This window comes from Solea senegalensis, linkage group LG21 (assembly GCF_019176455.1).
Source record: "Solea senegalensis isolate Sse05_10M linkage group LG21, IFAPA_SoseM_1, whole genome shotgun sequence".
NCBI lineage: Eukaryota > Metazoa > Chordata > Actinopteri > Pleuronectiformes > Soleidae > Solea > Solea senegalensis.
This window is the reverse complement of record NC_058040.1, coordinates 17,082,997-17,102,101: the sequence shown is the minus strand read 5'-3', so window position 1 is coordinate 17,102,101 and position 19,105 is coordinate 17,082,997. Positions and strand designations below refer to the sequence as shown.

Here is a 19,105-nt window from a genome sequence, read left to right as displayed (position 1 = left end):
AAAGGAGCAGCATTTCTGAACTAAATTCCAAGTTAAAATTCCGGGTTTCGACTGCAAATGTAGTTTATTTTTGAATTTAATTTTTATTAAGCTTTTACAAGAGGTAAATCATCCATGTTGTACAGTATGAGCAGGTAATTGAATAAAAAGCAAATAATAATACTGATTCTGACTTAAATAAAATGAAATCGACGTTGTTTGCGATGTTTTCTAATGTGTTCTGTTTTTACCTGAATGAACCATGATATTTTCCACATCCATGCCATATTGTCTCTGCACGCACCACGAGCTAGCAGCTAGCACATACGTTTTTTTTGTTTCTTATTAATTGACCTGTAACTTTATATTCATATTTATTTTAACTTTACAGCATAACACGTCACAGGTGCGACGATGACGTCACGCGGCGTCACTTTGGACACGTTTATGGAGGAGTTTGCTCAATTAGAGCAGGTAAGAGAGCTAGTTAGCGTTAGCTACCGTGGATTAGCCACCGACGTGCTATATAGCTAGCTCGGTCAAAGCTGGGCTTATCAGAGTTAAATCACCTTATTTGTCCTCATTTTATGCACTTATTTTTGCGAGTTAATAATACATGAACGTTATAATAACTGAAAATGTAGTTTGGCAGATGGAAAACGGGTTTATCTCTGTACAATGTCAAAAACACTGGCTTAATAAGCTAATTCGTTAAAATATATAATTGTACAGCTAGAGGTGTGTACAGTACCAGGTATGTAGCATAACACTGAATTAATCAGATTATACTGAAATAATCTTCATTTTAAATGAACAATAATGAAAAACACAATTGCTGTATTCATCAAAAACGATTGTGATAACTATTTTGGTCACAACTGGGTGTTTCTATGCTGTATTTACAAATAACCATGTCATGTAATTAAATCAGAAATAGTTGTCATAATTGCACAGGTAATATTTCAATATCTTTTTGTATATATATATTTTCCCCTGGAAGTAGGCCTCAATGCTTTTGGTACATGGGAAAACTGTTATGTAGTGAATAAAGATGAATGATTTATTTCTGATTCCACAGAAAATCATAGAGGTCCATGGTAAGAGCAACATGCTGGAGGTGAAGCTGGACGACGCAAACAGACTCGTCAAATTCTACCTGAGCAAAGAGAAGAGTCTCACTGAAGGTACTTCTGTGTATTTATTTTAATTTTTAAAATCTACACGTTTGCACTCACATTTATATTTTTAATGTGTTTGCCAAGATTTAAGAGACAGACAGGTGGAGTGTGATGTGTCTGTAGGCGTTTGTCTCCATCTGCTGGTCAGTTTCTGCCAAATGAGTCACTCCTTTAGAGACACTACACTATGTTTGAATGTTTTGTGCAACATTCAAAGACTGATCATAACAATAAAACAGTCAAGTGGAGGTGACAGTGCTCAATCAGTCAGGTGGATCGATCTGCATTATTTGTAGATTCTGTGAAGGTTTGTGCCGAGAAAACAGGAAGTGCGTGTGATTCTCCGAATGATGAGGATTGAAATCAAGTCATTTTATAAGCTTTTTGTGACAATCGTCGTAGTTTTAACACGTGAATAGTTGGATTCTTGACTAGTTCTTTCTGTCGGTGGTCGTGTTACAGAGCGAGACGTCCTTCTGTCCACCGTCAACCGGCTTCAGCAGAGTCTGCAGGAGCAGTGCAACCTCAGAGGTGACGCCAATCAACACTCATACGCACATGTTTTTTTTGTATTTTTTGTTTAAAATGACATATCATATCCACTTTATTCCTACCTAACGTACAGTAAAGCTATATATATATATAAGCGATATAAACAGCTAAATTGATTCATATTTACTGGTTTCTTTGTGCCATAAAAACAAAGAAATCATTCAAACTGAATAATAAAACAAGACATTTGAGAACAACCAAACAAGGAGTTGATAAAGAAGATATTTAGCAGCTCAATTCCAGACATAATTCACATAGTATTTGTATTATTGTACATATTATATTATTGTATGTTTCAGTGGAGAACGAGAGAGTGAAGGAGGACATGGTCGACCTGAAGAGACGCAGTGACAGAAGAGTGGAGGTGAGGACTGAAGTGGTCCAGACTCTACTCTGATCACAACACTACACTTTATTTTATTAACTTATTATTTGAGCTTCAAATGACAATTCATCTCAATCAATTCATCTGATTATTATTTTTCCCAATGCATTGATTTTTAGATGAGTCTATAAAAAGTTTGAAAACATCAATCAGTGTTTCCCAAACTTCAAAATGATGATGTTTTCAAATGTGAAATTAATCACTTTTAATCATTTATTTTCTTATGTGAAGCAAAGAAACCAGAAATATTTTAGAAGCTGAAAAATCAAAAAACTTGTTTTCAAACTAATAATAAGAGTCGCAGGTCTAATTTCACATGTCCTTTGTCTGGATTATGTGTATCTAAGTAAATCAATAACTTTGACTGTGTGTGTGTGTGTGTGTCGTTAGGACAGAGAGGCTGAGGTTCAACGGCTGCTCACTGAAAAGGCCACAGAGACAGACAGACACCAGAGGGCGCTAGAGGCTGTGAGACAGCAGAGCAGGAGGGAGGTGGAGCTCGCTCACAGGGACTGTTTCAGTCAGTGTAAGACACTCACTCACTCACTCACTCATTCATTCACCAGAGACATATAAAGGTTTTTAAATCAAAAGTCAGACACCTATTTAGGACAGTTGTTGTCCTGTAGTGTAGTTGTAGTTTTCTATTCCTATGATTGTCGAACACCTTTTCAGTTTTTGCCTGAAAACATTTCAAACATTTGATCTAAAACCACATTCATATTCATTTATATGCAAATAAAAGACGAAACAAGGAAACACAGGCAGACAAAAGACACAAAACAAGTGAATTAATTAATTAATTTCAATCCACAAAGTCCTGATGTGGTTTAATGTTGATATTTCAGTTTAATTGGCTCAAATAACAATAATAATAATGATAATAATAATAATAATAATTAAAAAAAACAGATTACAAAGTGTTTTCAATGAACTGATTAAAACAAGAGACAAACACACGTGACAACAAGGAATAAAGTGCACAAGAGATTAAAATAAGTAAAGCACTTTAGGATGATGAAGGTTTACTAAAGTCTGGTTTAAAATGTGATTGTTGTTGCTGTTGTTGTTTGTTTGTCTGTTGCCGTGGTGACAGTGGAGGCCAAAGACACTGAGCTGAAGAAGCTGCTGCAGGAGAAGAACGTGGAGGTGGAGGAGATGAAGACGAGGCTGAAGATCCAGGAGAGAGAGAAGCAGAGTGAACTGCTGAAGCTGCAGATGGAGGTGAATGAATGAATGGAGAACAACTTTAATGTGTAAAAACCCTCAGTAATTTGAAGTTTGTAAAGTTTAAAACCATTAACCTTGTGTATTGACAAGAATCTGAGTATTTATTAAAAATAACTATGTTCTAAGCCTTAAATATGCAAATGACTGAAAACCTGCTGCCAACTAGTGGTCGGAGGCTTAATTACAACAACAAAATGAGATGAAATCTCAATCAAGTATTTGAGTGGATTACGTATTTAATTATAAGTTAGTTTATCTTCGCGATTCACAAAGTAATCTGCAGGGTTAAAGAGGTCAAGAGTCTCGACGGCCGAGTCCTTTTTTTAACGTACACTTACGAACTTTATTGTTTCTTTCTTTGTTTTTGACAGTTTGGTGCAAAGTTAGCCAGAGTTCAGAGTTCAGCTCAGATCAACCAGCAGCAGCATCAGGGCTCCAGTGTGATGCTTCCACAGAGCGTCTTCAGGAGGGTGAGGACAGACACACACACACACACACACACACACAGATGGTAATGTCCTTACTTGGAGAACTTAATTCCTTCATTAATAAACTAAAGATGTAACCAGTCTGTAACACTGTACTCTGTCTTTTAAGTGTCTGTGATTTTCCAGCTTCTTAAGGGAGTTAATGTGTGATTGTACTGTAGCATGTTTAAAGGTTACACGCTGCAGCTTTAACTGAATCTATACGCAATGTTCTTGATGACAAAACTGCCTTAATTTAAAAAAAAAATGGCAAGTATATTCTTAAAATGTATTGTTTGTGCGATTATTTATATTTTCAATTAATCGTCAACTAATTTTATAACAGAGTAAAAAGGTTTCTGTGTTTTTCAGCTTCATAAATGTGAACATTTTCTTTAATAATATTTTTTTGCTCCATAAAACGAAACAAAATCATTAAAACTGAAGTATATACAAACAACTCATTGATTTATTGATGATGTTGAAGATCATAATCCTAATCTGCTAATCTGTGTCTCCAGGTCATGAGTCTCTGGTTGTCCTTGTGTTTATTGTGTGTTTGTGTCCTCAGAAGCTTCAGTTCATGCAGGAGGAGAAGAACAGAGAGATCACGTCTCTGCGTCAGAGAATCAAAGAGCTGGAAGAGAAGCAGCGAATCAGCAGCAGCATCAGCATCAGTGACAACCGTCTGAAGAGGAGAAAGGTCTAGTTTGAGTTTAGAGGTCAGCCACGCTGACAAGCTGCTGCTGCTGCTGCTGCTGCTGCTGCCGAACGAAGGTGAACGATGTAACACAAGAGTTTCAAAGCATTGAAATACTTTATTTAACTTAGTTGTTTGCTCGCAGGTGACCAGAGTGTGTACGCTTTAATCCAATCAGATGTCTGCAGAGAGGAGGAGGAGTGAGAGGGTGAGGGGGTGAGAGGGTGAGTCCTGTTCCTGGAATCAAACCCTTCACATCAAAGGCCTCGTGAAAGTGTTTTCCCACGTTTACTTCCTGCTTTTATTCATTTGTTTGTCTTTATTTACTTCATGGATTGTAAAGTAAAAGTATTCCGTGATCCTGGTTTATTGATTGATTTTTTAAGCTCAATAACTTCAGTTCACGTGATCAGTTTCCGCGGTTAATTGCTTAATTTAGCATATTATCATCAACTCATATTTGACGATATCGATATTAAGCCAATGTTCTTTTAAAATGTGGTTTTAATTGTCTGAGTGAATGATAACTCGTTAATCGTTAGTTAAGGAAACAACTCGGACAAAGGATTGCCTTTAAACTTAACGATTCAAGTAGTAATATTCAAAGGCAAAAAATGCTGTATGTGAGAACTTTAAAACGCTGTTAGAAGGTTTACGATGTCATTGAATGCAACACGCGTCACATGACACATGAATATTCATCGAGTTTTAGTTGTGATTTCATGATTGAGGCTGTTTTGAGTCAAATTTAACCCGTGTTTACGTCTGACAGCAGTAAAAATAGCATCAATGTCATTATTTTAGGCTGAAAGTGACCAAAAAACACACAGAACAATGTAAGACATGGCTTTCAGGTTCACACTCTTCTTTTGGACGACACACCTGAATGAAGAAGCTCCGCCCCCCTGAAGAAGCGCTGACCTCATGCTTTGTAATCTCTTAATCTGCTGTGCGCTGCCACAGAGAGTTAATCTCATCTCTCTGGGAACATCAACAGCTAACACTGTTATATAACAAGAGTCAAAAGATCACATGAAACAAAACGTCTCGTGTGACACCATGAATCATCCTCTCATACGGCACACACACATACACATTCACTGTTGCATGTTTTAGTTTTTGTCCTCGTGTCCTCTCGTCTTCTCGTCCACACTGACCTGACGTTGGACGATTGAAGGGATTGACACAGAGCTGAATTGAGGTGGGATTACAGCTCATGACACCGCTTTAATCCCTGGTTCCTTATTGAGGAGAAGAGTCTGAAAGACGGGGCAGAGGTGAAGCGGTGAAGGAAGCTCACACTGTCTGTCCACTGGTCTCATGTCTCACACGTGTGTGTGTGTCCGTCCCCTCCTCCTCGCTCCATCCACCTGAGTCCTCGTCCGTCACTGTGCAGGACACAGAGGACAGAGACGCTGAGACTCTGACTCCAGCATGTGAGAAGAGAACTCTTGTCTCTGTGTCCTCATGAAGTTAAATCTGTGGATTTGATTTGATGAAGAGCAACAATCTGGAAACTTGGTAAGGAAACTTTCTCTTTTACATTCTTTATTTTCTGATCCCTGATGTTACCGTTAGGGTCAAATCTGAGCTGATTTCACATCTGACAGCAGTAAAAAGACCATAAATGTTGTTCTTTTAGGCCGAAAGTGACCAAAAAATAGACAGATTTTTTTACGTTACATTTATGTACATTATTGAGAATGTTTTGGCTCAAATTTCACCCATTTTGACATTTGACACCAGTAAAAACAGCCTGAATATCATTGTTTTAGGCTGAAAATGACCTAAAGAATACACAAGAGTCTTAATAAATTTAAGTTGTATGCTTTTTATAAAGGTTGTGTACGTTATTTAGGCTCTTCTACGTAGAGAGACTTATATGTCAACTGTTCATCTTTCTTCACCCTAAATATATTGAACTAATTATGTTTTCATGTCTTTAAAAACAGACATATTGTAACTTATCACTGTTTTTTATCTAAAGTTCAGCCTTGTAAAATCCCCGCTCTGAAACGTAAATCACTGCTTAATTAGCTCTTTATTAATGTCAGATCGTCTGTTTATACATTTATAAATGCGTCAAATTCAGTCTTTGCATTTATTATTGAGAGAGAATTCTTGTTTAATGTGTGAAAGCATGAAATATGAGCAGAATGCGAGGGTGAAGTAGAAATTCAGTGAATTGTGCCGTTGTGTTGTCCTGCAGCAGCGATGCCTGGAAGCCACTTCCAGTTGACCAACACAAAGCTGCGCCACAGCCTCTACAGCCTGACGGACAGCTCCGCCGCCGGCTCTGAGGACGAGGAGGCCGAGGCCCCGCCTCCGCTCAGCCCGCTGCAGAAGCTCACCAGCGACATGTGCAAGGACGAGAAGACCATCAAGGACCTGATCATCGGCCGCAGGGTCGGCTTCTACAAGGTGCGCGGGGAGATCGGCTGCGGGGCTTTCTCCAGGGTCAAACTGGGCTTCCACGCTCTCACCAAAGGTATTTGAATCTACGTCACCATAAGTCTGCGATATCTAAAGAACATGTTCACGTCTTTATCTCACAACAGGAAAGTGAAGTTTGTAAAACACTCACTCTCCCACACCAAACCCCACAGAGAAAATCAGTGATTTTAACATCACACACACAGGAGTTGTTGATCCACTGCTGCCTCCATCACTTAGTTCTAATGTCTTATTTTTACAGTTCGGCATTAAATGTCCTTCGTTCAGATTGACCTCACTGACACAAAGTGACCACACGAGGCAGCAGTGGACCAGCAGCTCCTGTGTGCTGTGAAGTTAAAATCACTGATTTTCTCTATGAGGTTTGGTGTGGGAGAGTGAGTGTTTTACAAACTTCACTTTCCTGTTGGAAAAGTCTGTCTCACAGTGAGATAACGATGTGAACATGTTCTTAAAGACATCGTAGACTTAAACTGACGTAGAAAGTTTGTAAAAATCAGTTTTTCCTCCTCCTGTGTTCAGACAGTGGCTCAAGCATTTCCGTCTCTTCTTCCTCGTAGACAAAGTGGCCGTGAAGGTCCTGGACAAGACCCGGCTGGACGCTCAGGCCCAGCGTCTGCTCTCCAGAGAGATCAGCAGCATGGAGTCCCTGCAGCATCCCAACCTGGTGCGACTGTTCGAGGTGGTGGAGACGCCCAGCCGCCTCCACCTGGTGCTGGAGTACGCGGGAGGAGGCGACCTCCACGACAGGATCTGCACCAAGGGCAAGTTTTCTGACAACACCAGCAAGGTCACGTTCGCGCAGATCCTCTCCGCCATCAAATACATGGTGAGTGCTGGAGTGCAGACCAGTGAGGAAGCAAATGTAGATATTTATCATTTATCGACAACGATACCTTTGATTCTTTGCTCTGCAGCACAACAACAACATCATCCACCGCGACCTGAAGGCGGAGAACGTCCTCTTCACCAGCCGCGGCTGTGTGAAGGTGGCTGATTTCGGCTTCAGTACGCAGGTTTCAAACCTCAACAACGGCCTGGACACCTTCTGCGGGTCTCCGCCGTACGCCGCGCCAGAACTCTTCAAGGACGAGAGTTACCTGGGGCCGCCGGTGGACGTGTGGGCCATGGGCGTGTTGCTCTTCTTCATGACCACCGGCACCATGCCATTCCGCGCCGAAACCCTGGGCAAGCTGCGGCGCTGCATCATCAACGCCGCCTACACCGTGCCTCCCTGGGTTCCCGGGCCCTGCCAGAGGCTCGTGAAGGGAATCCTGAAGCCGGATCCCACCGACCGCTACGCCATCGACCAGATGCTGGGCTGTGATTGGCTCTTACCGGTGGAGTTTCCCTGGTCACTGGTGCCGCACGAACCTGTGAGTCCTTTTCAGAGTCTGCTGGGCTCAGAGAGCTGGGACCTGGAGGAGGAGGAGGAGGAGGAGATCAGGAGCTCGCTGGAGGAGCTCGGCTTTACCGCGGAACATCTGCGCCACAACCAGCTGAAAGACATCCGCTGCCCCGTCACCGGCGTCTACAGGATCATGGTGCACCGGGCGCAGAAGAGCCGGGGCTACGACTGTCCGCCTGTGGTCCGAGGGATGGTCAGGGACCCGAAGAGGGAGGGGCTCCGGGCCTACAGAGGCCTCAGACACACCTCCAAGCTCTGTGTGCTGTCATGAACAACCAGCGGTCTAAGAAGATGCAGAACACAGACGACTGGATTTTAACTCATCCAAGATGATTCTTCAATTCTGGATGATCTTAGTCTGACTAACGTCGGACCGTTAATCTCATTTGAGATGGAGTTTAAGTCGGAGGAGGCGGAGCCAACGACCGATCAGAGCAGTGCTTTTAGATTGCTTTTTTTTTATATTTTACACTTGTGTACAAATGTGACTGAATAAAAGCCAACGACGTAATAAGTCATAAAAAATGAACTTTGTGTTATTTTATCATGCGCTTAAGTTCTTCAACTCAAGAACCTGGTGAGTTTGTCACGGAGCAAAAGCTCCTGAAGAAGTTCTTTTATGTATGAATATCCAGAAAAATGCAGATGTTAATTCTTATTTTTCATAAAAAGTGATTAAAAGTTGTATTTTGTAACCTGCTAAACGTTTTATGTTAATGTATAAAAGCCCAGAAAACTGCATAAATACAAGCGTTAATCCTTATTTTCCTTCATAATTTTCATGAAAAATGATTAAAAATGTGTGTTTAATGTTGTTTTGTGGAGCAGGTGCTTCCTGCTCCTCTTCATCATCATCATCATCTTCTGTCTCTTTGTTTGTCAAACTTTCTCCTGGTGTCTGTGAGTCAACAGCAGCTGGCAGCAGATGATCCTCTGTGGCCTCCTCAACCGGTCCAAACCGGCCAGAGCCGACCACAGAGACCACCCCCTTTCACCTCCTCCTCCTCCTCCACCTGCAGGGTGCAGCAGCAGATGGTGGCGCTGCCGCAGAGACATCTGCCGTCCAGACAATGGACGCTGTTGTGTGTTTGGACTTTGACGGAGCAGCAGCTTCACTATTGTCCTGAGCTCCATACACATGCAGATGAGTCCAGCAGGGGGGGCCCACGCCGAGGGGGAGGGGTCAATTATTCCACCACAGAGCGAGCGAGCAGCTGACAGGCGGAGACACATTTCACTAAAGGTCTGAACTTTTTTTTACTTTGACTTCATTCACACAGAGTTCACGAGGTTTAGGAGGAAAAAGTGAAAACGTCTCAAACAAAAGTCATTTCTTATCTTTTTATTGAATATTTTCAACAAAGACATTTTAAATAAGTTTCTTTCCAACATTTTTCCATCTTTTCATCATACAAATAAATTCATGTGAAATTAGTATTTTAGCCCTTTTCTTAAATAAAAACTTCAAAGAAAAGTTTTCTTTTTTTCTTCATAATACAAAAAGCCGTAATAAAATGTGTAATTTTGTAACATTTTCAGCTTCATTGAGTCACTTTCTGAAGTAAAACCTTCAAAGAAAATGCAATTTCTGCTGAAAAATGTCCATATTTTTTAATCATTGTTTTTTCCTAAAGTGAAACCTTTAGAAAAAAGCCGTTTTTATTATTATTAATTTTTTTTTTCAGTATCAAAGTTTCTAAAGTGAAACCTTTAGAGATTTTTTCTTGTTTTTTTGTCATCGTTAAATTTCTAAAGTGAAACCTTTAGAGAATTAAGACAATTCTGGAAAGTGGGAAACTTTGGCGCTGAAGACAACTGTTGTCATGTTGCTCAGCAGAGAGGACGCCTTTAAAAAAAGTCTCTCTTCTAAAGACGCCTCTTCCTCCGCACCGCTTCTTCTCCTGCTGCGCGTGCGTCAACGGTTGGCGACGTCGGCTCTGCGGGAACCACAGGACGCACGAGTCGCTTCTCCTTCCTCTCCAAACCTCATCCGCACAAAGAATGAGGGTCGACGTGTCGCTCTCGTGGCATGCCCGACCTCGTTCACATAAAGAATGAGAGTCATCTTGGCATGGACGGGTACGAGAGACGACGGTTGGCGGTCGGCCGGGGGGCCCGCCCCTTTTTCCCTTCAGAGGAGGGCGGGGCGTGGGCCGGGGGCCGGCGCCGCGTTGCCTGGACTTGAATCCTCCTCAGGAGAATCCAGGACGAGCAGAAACAGGGTCACCCTGATCGTCAGGATGAGTATTTCCAGATAAGAAGCTTCACAGCATCTGAGCACAAATGGAGACCGGAGTCCAGGTCCCAGATCAGCGGCCGGGGAGGCTGATCTCAGGAAGCCAGTCGTTCAGACCACGACTCTCCTCACAGAACACGTGCAGCTTCTCCAGGGCTGGATCCTCCCAAGAACCTTCAGCCGGGTTCTGTTCACACAAGAAGGAGAGAAAGACACCATGAGTCTCTTTGAGTCCAAAACAACAACAACAACAGGACCATGAAACTCAGTCCAACCATCAAAAATATGGTTTTAGATGAAATAATGTGATAAAAACACAGCAAAAACTTGCTCATGTGAACAAAGAAGTATCAAATTTGTAAAAATGAATCAAACTTTAGTAGATTTTTGTGCCTATTTTTACGTGATCTTGCAAAAAAAATAAAACCTACAAAATAGTGTAATGTTGCAAAAACATCTAAATAACGTTGCAAAAAAAAACTGGAATGACTGTCAATGCGCCCCCTGGTGGCCCTTTCAAAATAAACCCCTATATTATCGTATATAGCGACGCGTCTTCCTACCGTGATGAGGACACAGTGCGCGTCTTCCAGTTGCTCCGCCTTGTCGTCGCCGACGATCGCCGACAGTCGCTTGGCGTCGCCGACGCGGACGATGCTGATGTCGTTGTCGAAGCAGAAGGACTGGATCAGCGTGAAGTGGATCTGGAGCGCGATGTCGCACTCGAACTGCTCGTCCACGGCCAGGACGCAGAAGGACACGCTGTCCGGGTCACTGTGGGACACAGAGGACAGAGGACAGGTCAGACTTTTCATCCACACACACACACACACACAGTTAACGTGAAGATGTTCATGTGTTCATATCAAACTTACAGATTCATGACTTTCGCGCACTCATAGACACCGACGGTCAGAGACTCGTTGTCTCTCGCGGACACGAGCGCGTCCTCCAGAGTCTGCCCCATGCAAAGGTCTCGCTCTGCGGGTTTCTGGACCAGGACTTCCTCCAGAGTCATGATGAAGGTGAAGAAGATGAAGATTATTCCGCGAAGGAAGAGTTTGAAGGGAGAGTTTAATCCTCGGTGAGAGCGTGAGTGAGTGAAAGAGTGAGTGATCTCAGGTCTGTTGTCTCGCGCTCTTTATAGTCCGCAGCTCGTGCGGCGCAGAGAAAGACCTGCGCTCTGATTGGCTGCTGCTGCTGCATTGGTATGATAATGCTATTGTCTCGCGCGCACTCTGTGGCTCGTGGCAGATTGATGGGGGGTCAAAGTGGCACGCACCCACCCTTTTCACACACACACACACACACACACTCACTCTTGTTTTTAAAGAGTGAAGAGTTTGTGCATATGTGCATGTTTTTTGCGCAAATGTAGATTAAATTTTACTTTTTGTTGATCGTGCAAAGGTTTTCAGAGGTCACGTGAGGACAACAAGAAGAAACTAACATTATAATAAAACTTAATAATGACAAAAGAAGATATAAAAGTACAAATGCAACAGTAGACTACACTTTAGGACGTGTCTTTAATAAAGAATTAAAGCATGTTATTAAAGTTGCACTTTAATAATTAAACTGTTTAAAAAAAATGAGTATAAAGAAAATTCTTAAAGTTTTATAGCCTGGATTTAACGTAAATATGTAATCTGTGGGAGTTACTGCAAACGTTCGGAAAAATAATTTGTTGCAGATTTTGGGTGTTAAAAGTGTGACTTTTTTGATTTCATTTTCGATCATAATCTGATTTAATCTGCACTTGTGTTTCATATATTTTAGAGGGAACTTCTAAAATATCTTTAATTTTTGATTTTTCAACAACAACAACAGAGAAAGTGTTGCTCCTCCCCCTCAGAGCAGCAGCAGGAGGAAGAGGAGGAGGAGGAGGAGAGAGGGCAGGTGGGTGATGATGATGGTGATGAAGATGACATCTGCAGACTGCGCCTTAGCTGTAAAAACGACCTCCATTGTCCGCAGAAGCCTCTCCTATTATCACTGCTCCTCATACACATGCAAATGAGCAGCGCGTGCCAGAACGCTGTGCTGAGCAATCTGCTGCTGGAGCACGTGGACATCAGCTGTCCACACAAAAACCTGCCCCTGTCTTTGTTTATTTACTCTGGGGACTTGTGAGGACACGCGGGGACATTTCTGAACTTTATTGCGCTTCAGTTTATGTTTTTATTGTGTTTTTGTGCGTATTTTTTTATTATTATTCTTTACGCGTTTTCTTGCAACTTTCTAGTTTGGATTAAATGTGATATACTGTCATAGTTTATTGCATTTTCCATCACTTTCACGCATGCGCAGACTGTTACGCATGTTTAGAAGTGTTTATTTGTGGCACAAAAGCCACGTGGAACATGTTCCTGTTGATCCGTGGTCACTTTTACGCACGCACGTTCCGAATTTGCAAGTTTTTTTCGATGTGTTTAGTTTGGATTACATTTTATTTAATGTGTTAGTTTGTGGCACGTTCCAACTTTCTGGTCACTATTACGCATGGAAAAACCACCTTTCTTACGCACTCCTTGCGCACACGCATTGAGCAGTTTTCGCAAATGTTTGCGTGCTTTTCCACAATTTAGTTTTGCGTCATTTTTTTGTGGCACAACTTTCTGGTGATTTTCTGTTCCACTTTTACGCACAAAGCAAACCATTTTACGCACGCGTCTTTTCTGCGTCCAGAGCAGTTTCTCGTGCTCATTTGATTAATACGCTGCTGCATAATCATTCAGAGCAGCAGCAGCAGCAGCAGCAGGTCTGCCTACACTGCTGCTGCTGCTGCTGCTTCGTAAAGAGTGGAGGAGGTTCCACAGCGCATCGCAGACACAGGTTGGCGGTGATTGATTCAGCGCTATTGTTCAGTGGAAGCCAGAGCGGCAGATGGAGAATTGTCGCTATGATGAGGGAGGGAGGGAGGGGGGAGGGAGAAAGAGAGGAGGGAGGGGGACACACAAAAAGCCCAGATGAACTCTGACCTCAGGGCGCGCCGTCTCCACATCCGCCGAATCTGAGTCCATTTGGATCCTGAAGAGCAGAAAAAAGTGATGATGAAAAGTGTTTTACAAACACGATCCGATCACAGTCAGATCGGAATCCAATCAGAGTCACAGTGTGAGCTGTAAACACAGCAGAATGTTTTTTTTCCTCTTATCTTCACTTTCTTTGTTGCAGCAACAAAATCATTTGTTTGTAGCAAAGTTAAATCTTTACAAACAACAAAAGAAGCAAAAGTCATTTAAACACAAGCAAAAACACTTTTATTATTACATGTGTATCAAGTATTTTTCCTCCAAACAGAACTGAAATAAATCTATAAGTAAATAACTAAGTACAATAATAAGTTAAAACAGTACTTAATAAGATGTAAAACTGATGAAAACGTTATTTTAAGTTAATTAATGTTACTTCTTTAGAAGAAGAAAAGGGAAAGAAAAGTGTTTTCTTCAAAAATATCACCACAAAGGTATTTTTCTCCTTTTACTTATATTTTTATATCATTAATGAGGCGTTTACGTGATTATTATCGTTGTTTATTTTTACTTCACTTTCACTTTCAACACAAACTTCATCTGCTGATGGAGCAGCTGTGTGTGTGTGTGTGTGTGTGTGTGTGTTGGTCTATTTTAAGAAGGATCAGCTTTCATGTCCACGGGGCAGGCGCGTGCAAATCGATACCGACCCATTGTTGCTGCGGCACATCTGCCACGCGGAGCCCAGGCTCCTCCCCCTCCCCCGGCAGCGCGCGACAGGTGTTGGTGTTGGTCAGACTTTTTTTAGTCTTTGTGTTTGAGGATGAACTAAAGCTGCTGCACGAGCCAAACTCATTTACATACGGTTACATGTTCACCTCTTTAACGTGACTCAGCGAAAACAATCTGCAGGTTTTTCTATGTAAATGAAATAAAAACGTTGCACTGTAACGTTTTTTGTCAAATGTACAAACAACAACATTTAAAATCGTGTTTGTTTTTGTTGTTTTTCTTGTTTAAAACTTCAGCAGGTGCTGCCCTATAACTAAACTATAACTCCTCCCCCTCCTCGAGGACAGATGGTATCTGCCTGTTACTATGGAGACTGATGCGCACAGGAAGATAAAGCACGGAGGCATCTCCAGATGCCACGCGCCTCAAGTGAAGTCCGGCTTTACGCATGTAAATCAGCGGCGCGTGCCACACTGGACCAGTGTGTGTGTATGTGTGTGTGTAAACACTGACCTTGTCAGGTCCAGTAGTCCTCATGGAGACCAAAACCAGGTCCTGATGAGGCAGAAGCTCATTTCTGATGAACTGGACTAAGATTTGAATTAAGGTTATTAGTTAAGGTTAGTGTTAGTTATTAACTGGTTATGGTTAAGGTTAGTGACAGGACGGCTTGTGTGTGTGTTGTCACAACAGTCATGAATGTCGATACCAACAATTTCATGCAGCTTTTATTTTGAAGTCTCTGTACCAGCCCAAATATCACACGTGTTAAATGAAGTCATAAACATAATAATGTTTCACTTTTAACTGTAAACTTGTTGCTATGACGACGATCTTTACCGGATCACCCCTGCATTGTTAGCGACAGCTATTGCTAATAATAGCTAACATCTGTTAGCCTTGGCTACTTTAGCGTCCACTCTCAGCTCTGACGTAAATGTAACTTAGCTTTAATTTACAATTACTTTAAGGGACTTTAGGGTTAAAGTTAAGGTGTTTCTCTCGTTCAGAAAAACAAATAAATGTAACTAAATTATTATGAATAAAATCAACAAAAGACAAAATTATGTGATTTTTCACTCAACTTTTTCAACACAAACTGTCTTAGATTGTTTTTAATGTACATTTTAAGTGACTTACACATTTTATTCTTATAGATTTAAAGACGCTTTATTTAAAACCTCAAGAATGAGGATTTCCTTTGTTTTCTGAAGCAAAAAAAACTAAAAAATCACGTTTAAGAAAAAGCAGAAAACACAAAACTGATTAATCAAATGTCAGAATAAATGCAGAAAATGATTAAAACAGGTGTGAATAGGAAATTATTATAACAACTTAATCTTAATTCCAGGATAATCTGCTGAAATGAATCAGAGTTTTTCTTCTTGGTTCAGATTCTGTTTTTTTTTTTTCTCTTTCATCGTTTCTTTAAACTTTCAGAATCATTTAAAGGTCAGACTTTCTACATCTGATCCTTTCTAAGACTTTCTAAAGGCACGCGTCCCTCAGGGTGAGAGGGTGAGGGGGGGTGAGAGGGTGAGGGGCTGAAGTGTGGGTGGGTTTGATTGTTGTCTTTGTGTCTCAAACAGCCAATGAGTGAGTGAGCGTGTGCCGACTCTGTGGTATAAAAGCAGAGCAGAGACACAAACACTCACTCACTCTTTCACTCACTCACTCACTCACTCACTCACTTCTCTGGACTTAATCTGTGACCATGAAGTGTCCTGGGAAGTCTCTGGAAGACGCTCTGCTCTGCGCTCAGAGCGACGGGCGACTCACGGTGGGCGTCTACGAGAGCGCTAAGATCATGACTGAGTGAGTACATGAACAAAATGAACACATGAATAACAACCTATATATATATGTATACAAAAAAGAATAAATGACATAATGTGATTGTGTTTAACCGTCCTCTGTCCTCTGTGTCCCACAGTGACCCGGACAGCGTGTCCTTCTGCGTCCTGGCCGTGGACGAGCAGTTCGAGTGCGACATCGCGCTCCAGATCCACTTCACGCTGATCCAGTCCTTCTGCTTCGACAACGACATCAGCATCGTCCGCGTCGGCGACGCCAAGCGACTGTCGGCGATCGTCGGCGACGACAAGGCGGAGCAACTGGAAGACGCGCACTGTGTCCTCATCACGGTAGGAAGACACGTCGCTATATACGATAATAAAGGGGTTTATTTTGAAAGGGCCACCAGGGGGCGCATTGACAGTCATTCCAGGTTTCTTTTGCAACGTTATTTAGATGTTTTTGCAACATTACACTATTTTGTAGGTTTTATTTTTTTTGCAAGATCACGTAAAAATAGGCACAAAAATCTACTAAAGTTTGATTCATTTTTACAAATTTGGCACTTCTTTGTTCACATGAGCAAGTTTTTGCTGTGTTTTTATCACATTATTTCATCTAAAACCATATTTTTGATGGTTGGACTGAGTTTCATGGTCTTGTTGTTGTTGTTGTTTTGGACTCAAAGAGACTCATGGTGTCTTTCTCTCTTTCTTGTGTGAACAGAACCCGGCTGAAGGTTCTTGGGAGGATCCAGCCCTGGAGAAGCTGCACGTGTTCTGTGAGGAGAGTCGTGGTCTGAACGACTGGCTTCCTGAGATCAGCCTCCCCGGCCGCTGATCTGGGACCTGGACTCCGGTCTCCATTTGTGCTCAGATGCTGTGAAGCTTCTTATCTGGAAATACTCATCCTGACGATCAGGGTGACCCTGTTTCTGCTCGTCCTGGATTCTCCTGAGGAGGATTCAAGTCCAGGCAACGCGGCGCCGGCCCCCGGCCCACGCCCCGCCCTCCTCTGAAGGGAAAAAGGGGCGGGCCCCCCGGCCAACCGTCGTCTCTCGTACCCGTCCATGCCAAGATGACTCTCATTCTTTATGTGAACGAGGTCGGGCATGCCACGAGAGCGACACGTCGACCCTCATTCTTTGTGCGGATGAGGTTTGGAGAGGAAGGAGAAGCGACTCGTGCGTCCTGTGGTTCCCGCAGAGCCGACGTCGCCAACCGTTGACGCACGCGCAGCAGGAGAAGAAGCGGTGCGGAGGAAGAGGCGTCTTTAGAAGAGAGACTTTTTTTAAAGGCGTCCTCTCTGCTGAGCAACATGACAACAGTTGTCTTCAGCGCCAAAGTTTCCCACTTTCCAGAATTGTCTTAATTCTCTAAAGGTTTCACTTTAGAAATTTAACGATGACAAAAAAACAAGAAAAAATCTCTAAAGGTTTCACTTTAGAAACTTTGATACTGAAAAAAAAAATTAATAATAATAAAAACGGCTTTTTTTCTAAAGGTTTCACTTTAGGAAAAAACAATGATTAAAAAATATGGACATTTTTCAGCAGAAATTGCATTTTCTTTGAAGGTTTTACTTCAGAAAGTGACTCAATGAAGCTGAAAATGTTACAAAATTACACATTTTATTACGGCTTTTTGTATTATGAAGAATTATGAAATGGAGATGGAAAAATGTTGGAAACAAACTAATTTATAGTAGAAATTGTAAAAAGACAACAGTTGTTTAGTTTAGATGAAGGAAATTTAACAATGAAGTTAAAACATACAAAACAAACTGTATTTCCTGTTTTTTTTTTGTCACTGTAAATGTGTTTAAAATAAAAACACATGACATGACTTCTGTTCTCTAACTTCTGTGATTCTTTCACCTCAGGTTAAAATGTATCCTGAATATCCTGAGTTAATATTTTCATGTTATTTCATATATGACTATCACAGTATCGCAAATATCACAACAGTTTTGCTTTAAACGCGTGATAGTTTCTTGCTGTGTGATCCTGAGGAAAACGGGAATCGAGATTTTCTGTCATGGTTCTAATATTACACATCACATTCCTCCTCCCCAACAGTCAACAGTTTGCTGTAAAATAACGTTAATGGTTCAGTGTGAAAACATGAACATGTGAAATATCACGCCACAGAAACACAAACCTTTCGCACGGCATAAATCACGTTAAAAGCCAAATCGCGAAATTGTTAAATTTTTGATGCCATGACGACCCTTCTCATGCAGACCACCTCTAGTTGTGTATTCTAACCCTGTTTGATAGTTAAAAGAAATTTGTGTAATTATTTGGCTCAATGGTCACCACACACACACACACGTCTCTGTGTATACATATATATATTCATTGATTGATTTTATATTATTAATGATTGCACACACAACCCAGCCTATAAAGTATATAGCGCTTGTATATATTATAATAATAATGGTGCAGAATTACAATAAAGAAAACTGCCACAAAGCTGCAGCCTAATAGATTAAGAGTAAACAACAAAGCTAACTGTATTTAATTATGATTATTAATTATTATTATCCTGTAGTGGCTCAAACATTATGCAACAAAATCCTGTTTTTCATTCATCTCCAGGTATTCTGGATTGATTGTCAACACACTGTTCGTTTGTGTTGACTTCAAACTTTCCTTTTTGATAAAGCTTATAGTTAGAGCTGGTTCAGGGAAACCTGGACCAGCTCTTAGTTCTGCTGCTATAGACCTAGACTGCTGGGGGATTTTCCTGTGGTGCACGCACATTCACTCTCTCACACTCAGGATATGATTATGACTTTTTATATTTTTATATGTCATTAACCTTGTCTCTTTCTCTCCCTAGTTTGTGTCCTTCCTTCCTTCCCTCTCGCTCTCTCTGTATCCTCATCTTGCAGGTTGCGGGATCCAGATCCAGTTTTCGAGGCTATCCATATCATACATATCATCACCATTATTATTGTGCTATAATTAAAAGTCGATATCATTAACTGTATAAACTTGTAACCTGATAC

At 41.5% G+C, this 19,105-nt stretch overlaps 4 protein-coding genes across 4 annotated transcripts; 3 read left to right on the top strand and 1 right to left on the bottom strand.

Annotated features, from left to right (window-relative positions):
• Positions 1-393: 393 nt before the first annotated feature.
• On the top strand, positions 394-4,500 carry LOC122758659 (coiled-coil domain-containing protein 152-like). Its single transcript, XM_044012929.1, has 8 exons — positions 394-453; positions 1,058-1,163; positions 1,620-1,688; positions 2,009-2,073; positions 2,485-2,620; positions 3,191-3,243; positions 3,696-3,794; positions 4,363-4,500. Exons 1-8 carry the CDS (start codon positions 394-396, stop codon positions 4,498-4,500), a joined length of 726 nt encoding a protein of 241 aa, XP_043868864.1.
• A 1-nt stretch (position 4,501) lies between these two features.
• Positions 4,502-9,053, top strand: LOC122758189 (serine/threonine-protein kinase NIM1-like). Its single transcript, XM_044012174.1, has 5 exons — positions 4,502-4,568; positions 4,637-6,012; positions 6,701-6,979; positions 7,506-7,774; positions 7,863-9,053. Exons 3-5 carry the CDS (start codon positions 6,706-6,708, stop codon positions 8,622-8,624), a joined length of 1,305 nt encoding a protein of 434 aa, XP_043868109.1. The 5' UTR covers positions 4,502-4,568; positions 4,637-6,012; positions 6,701-6,705; the 3' UTR covers positions 8,625-9,053.
• Positions 9,054-10,051: 998 nt separating this feature from the next.
• gadd45gb.1 (growth arrest and DNA-damage-inducible, gamma b, tandem duplicate 1) lies at positions 10,052-11,686 on the bottom strand. The gene is made up of 3 exons (XM_044012175.1): positions 11,465-11,686; positions 11,153-11,363; positions 10,052-10,776 (listed from the first exon to the last, which is right to left on the bottom strand). The coding sequence occupies exons 1-3, from the start codon at positions 11,605-11,607 to the stop codon at positions 10,663-10,665; spliced, it is 468 nt and encodes a 155-aa protein (XP_043868110.1). The 5' UTR covers positions 11,608-11,686; the 3' UTR covers positions 10,052-10,662.
• A 4,265-nt stretch (positions 11,687-15,951) lies between these two features.
• LOC122758392 (growth arrest and DNA damage-inducible protein GADD45 gamma-like) lies at positions 15,952-17,748 on the top strand. The gene is made up of 3 exons (XM_044012550.1): positions 15,952-16,111; positions 16,230-16,440; positions 16,817-17,748. The coding sequence occupies exons 1-3, from the start codon at positions 16,011-16,013 to the stop codon at positions 16,928-16,930; spliced, it is 426 nt and encodes a 141-aa protein (XP_043868485.1). The 5' UTR covers positions 15,952-16,010; the 3' UTR covers positions 16,931-17,748.
• The last annotated feature ends 1,357 nt before the right edge of the window (positions 17,749-19,105 follow it).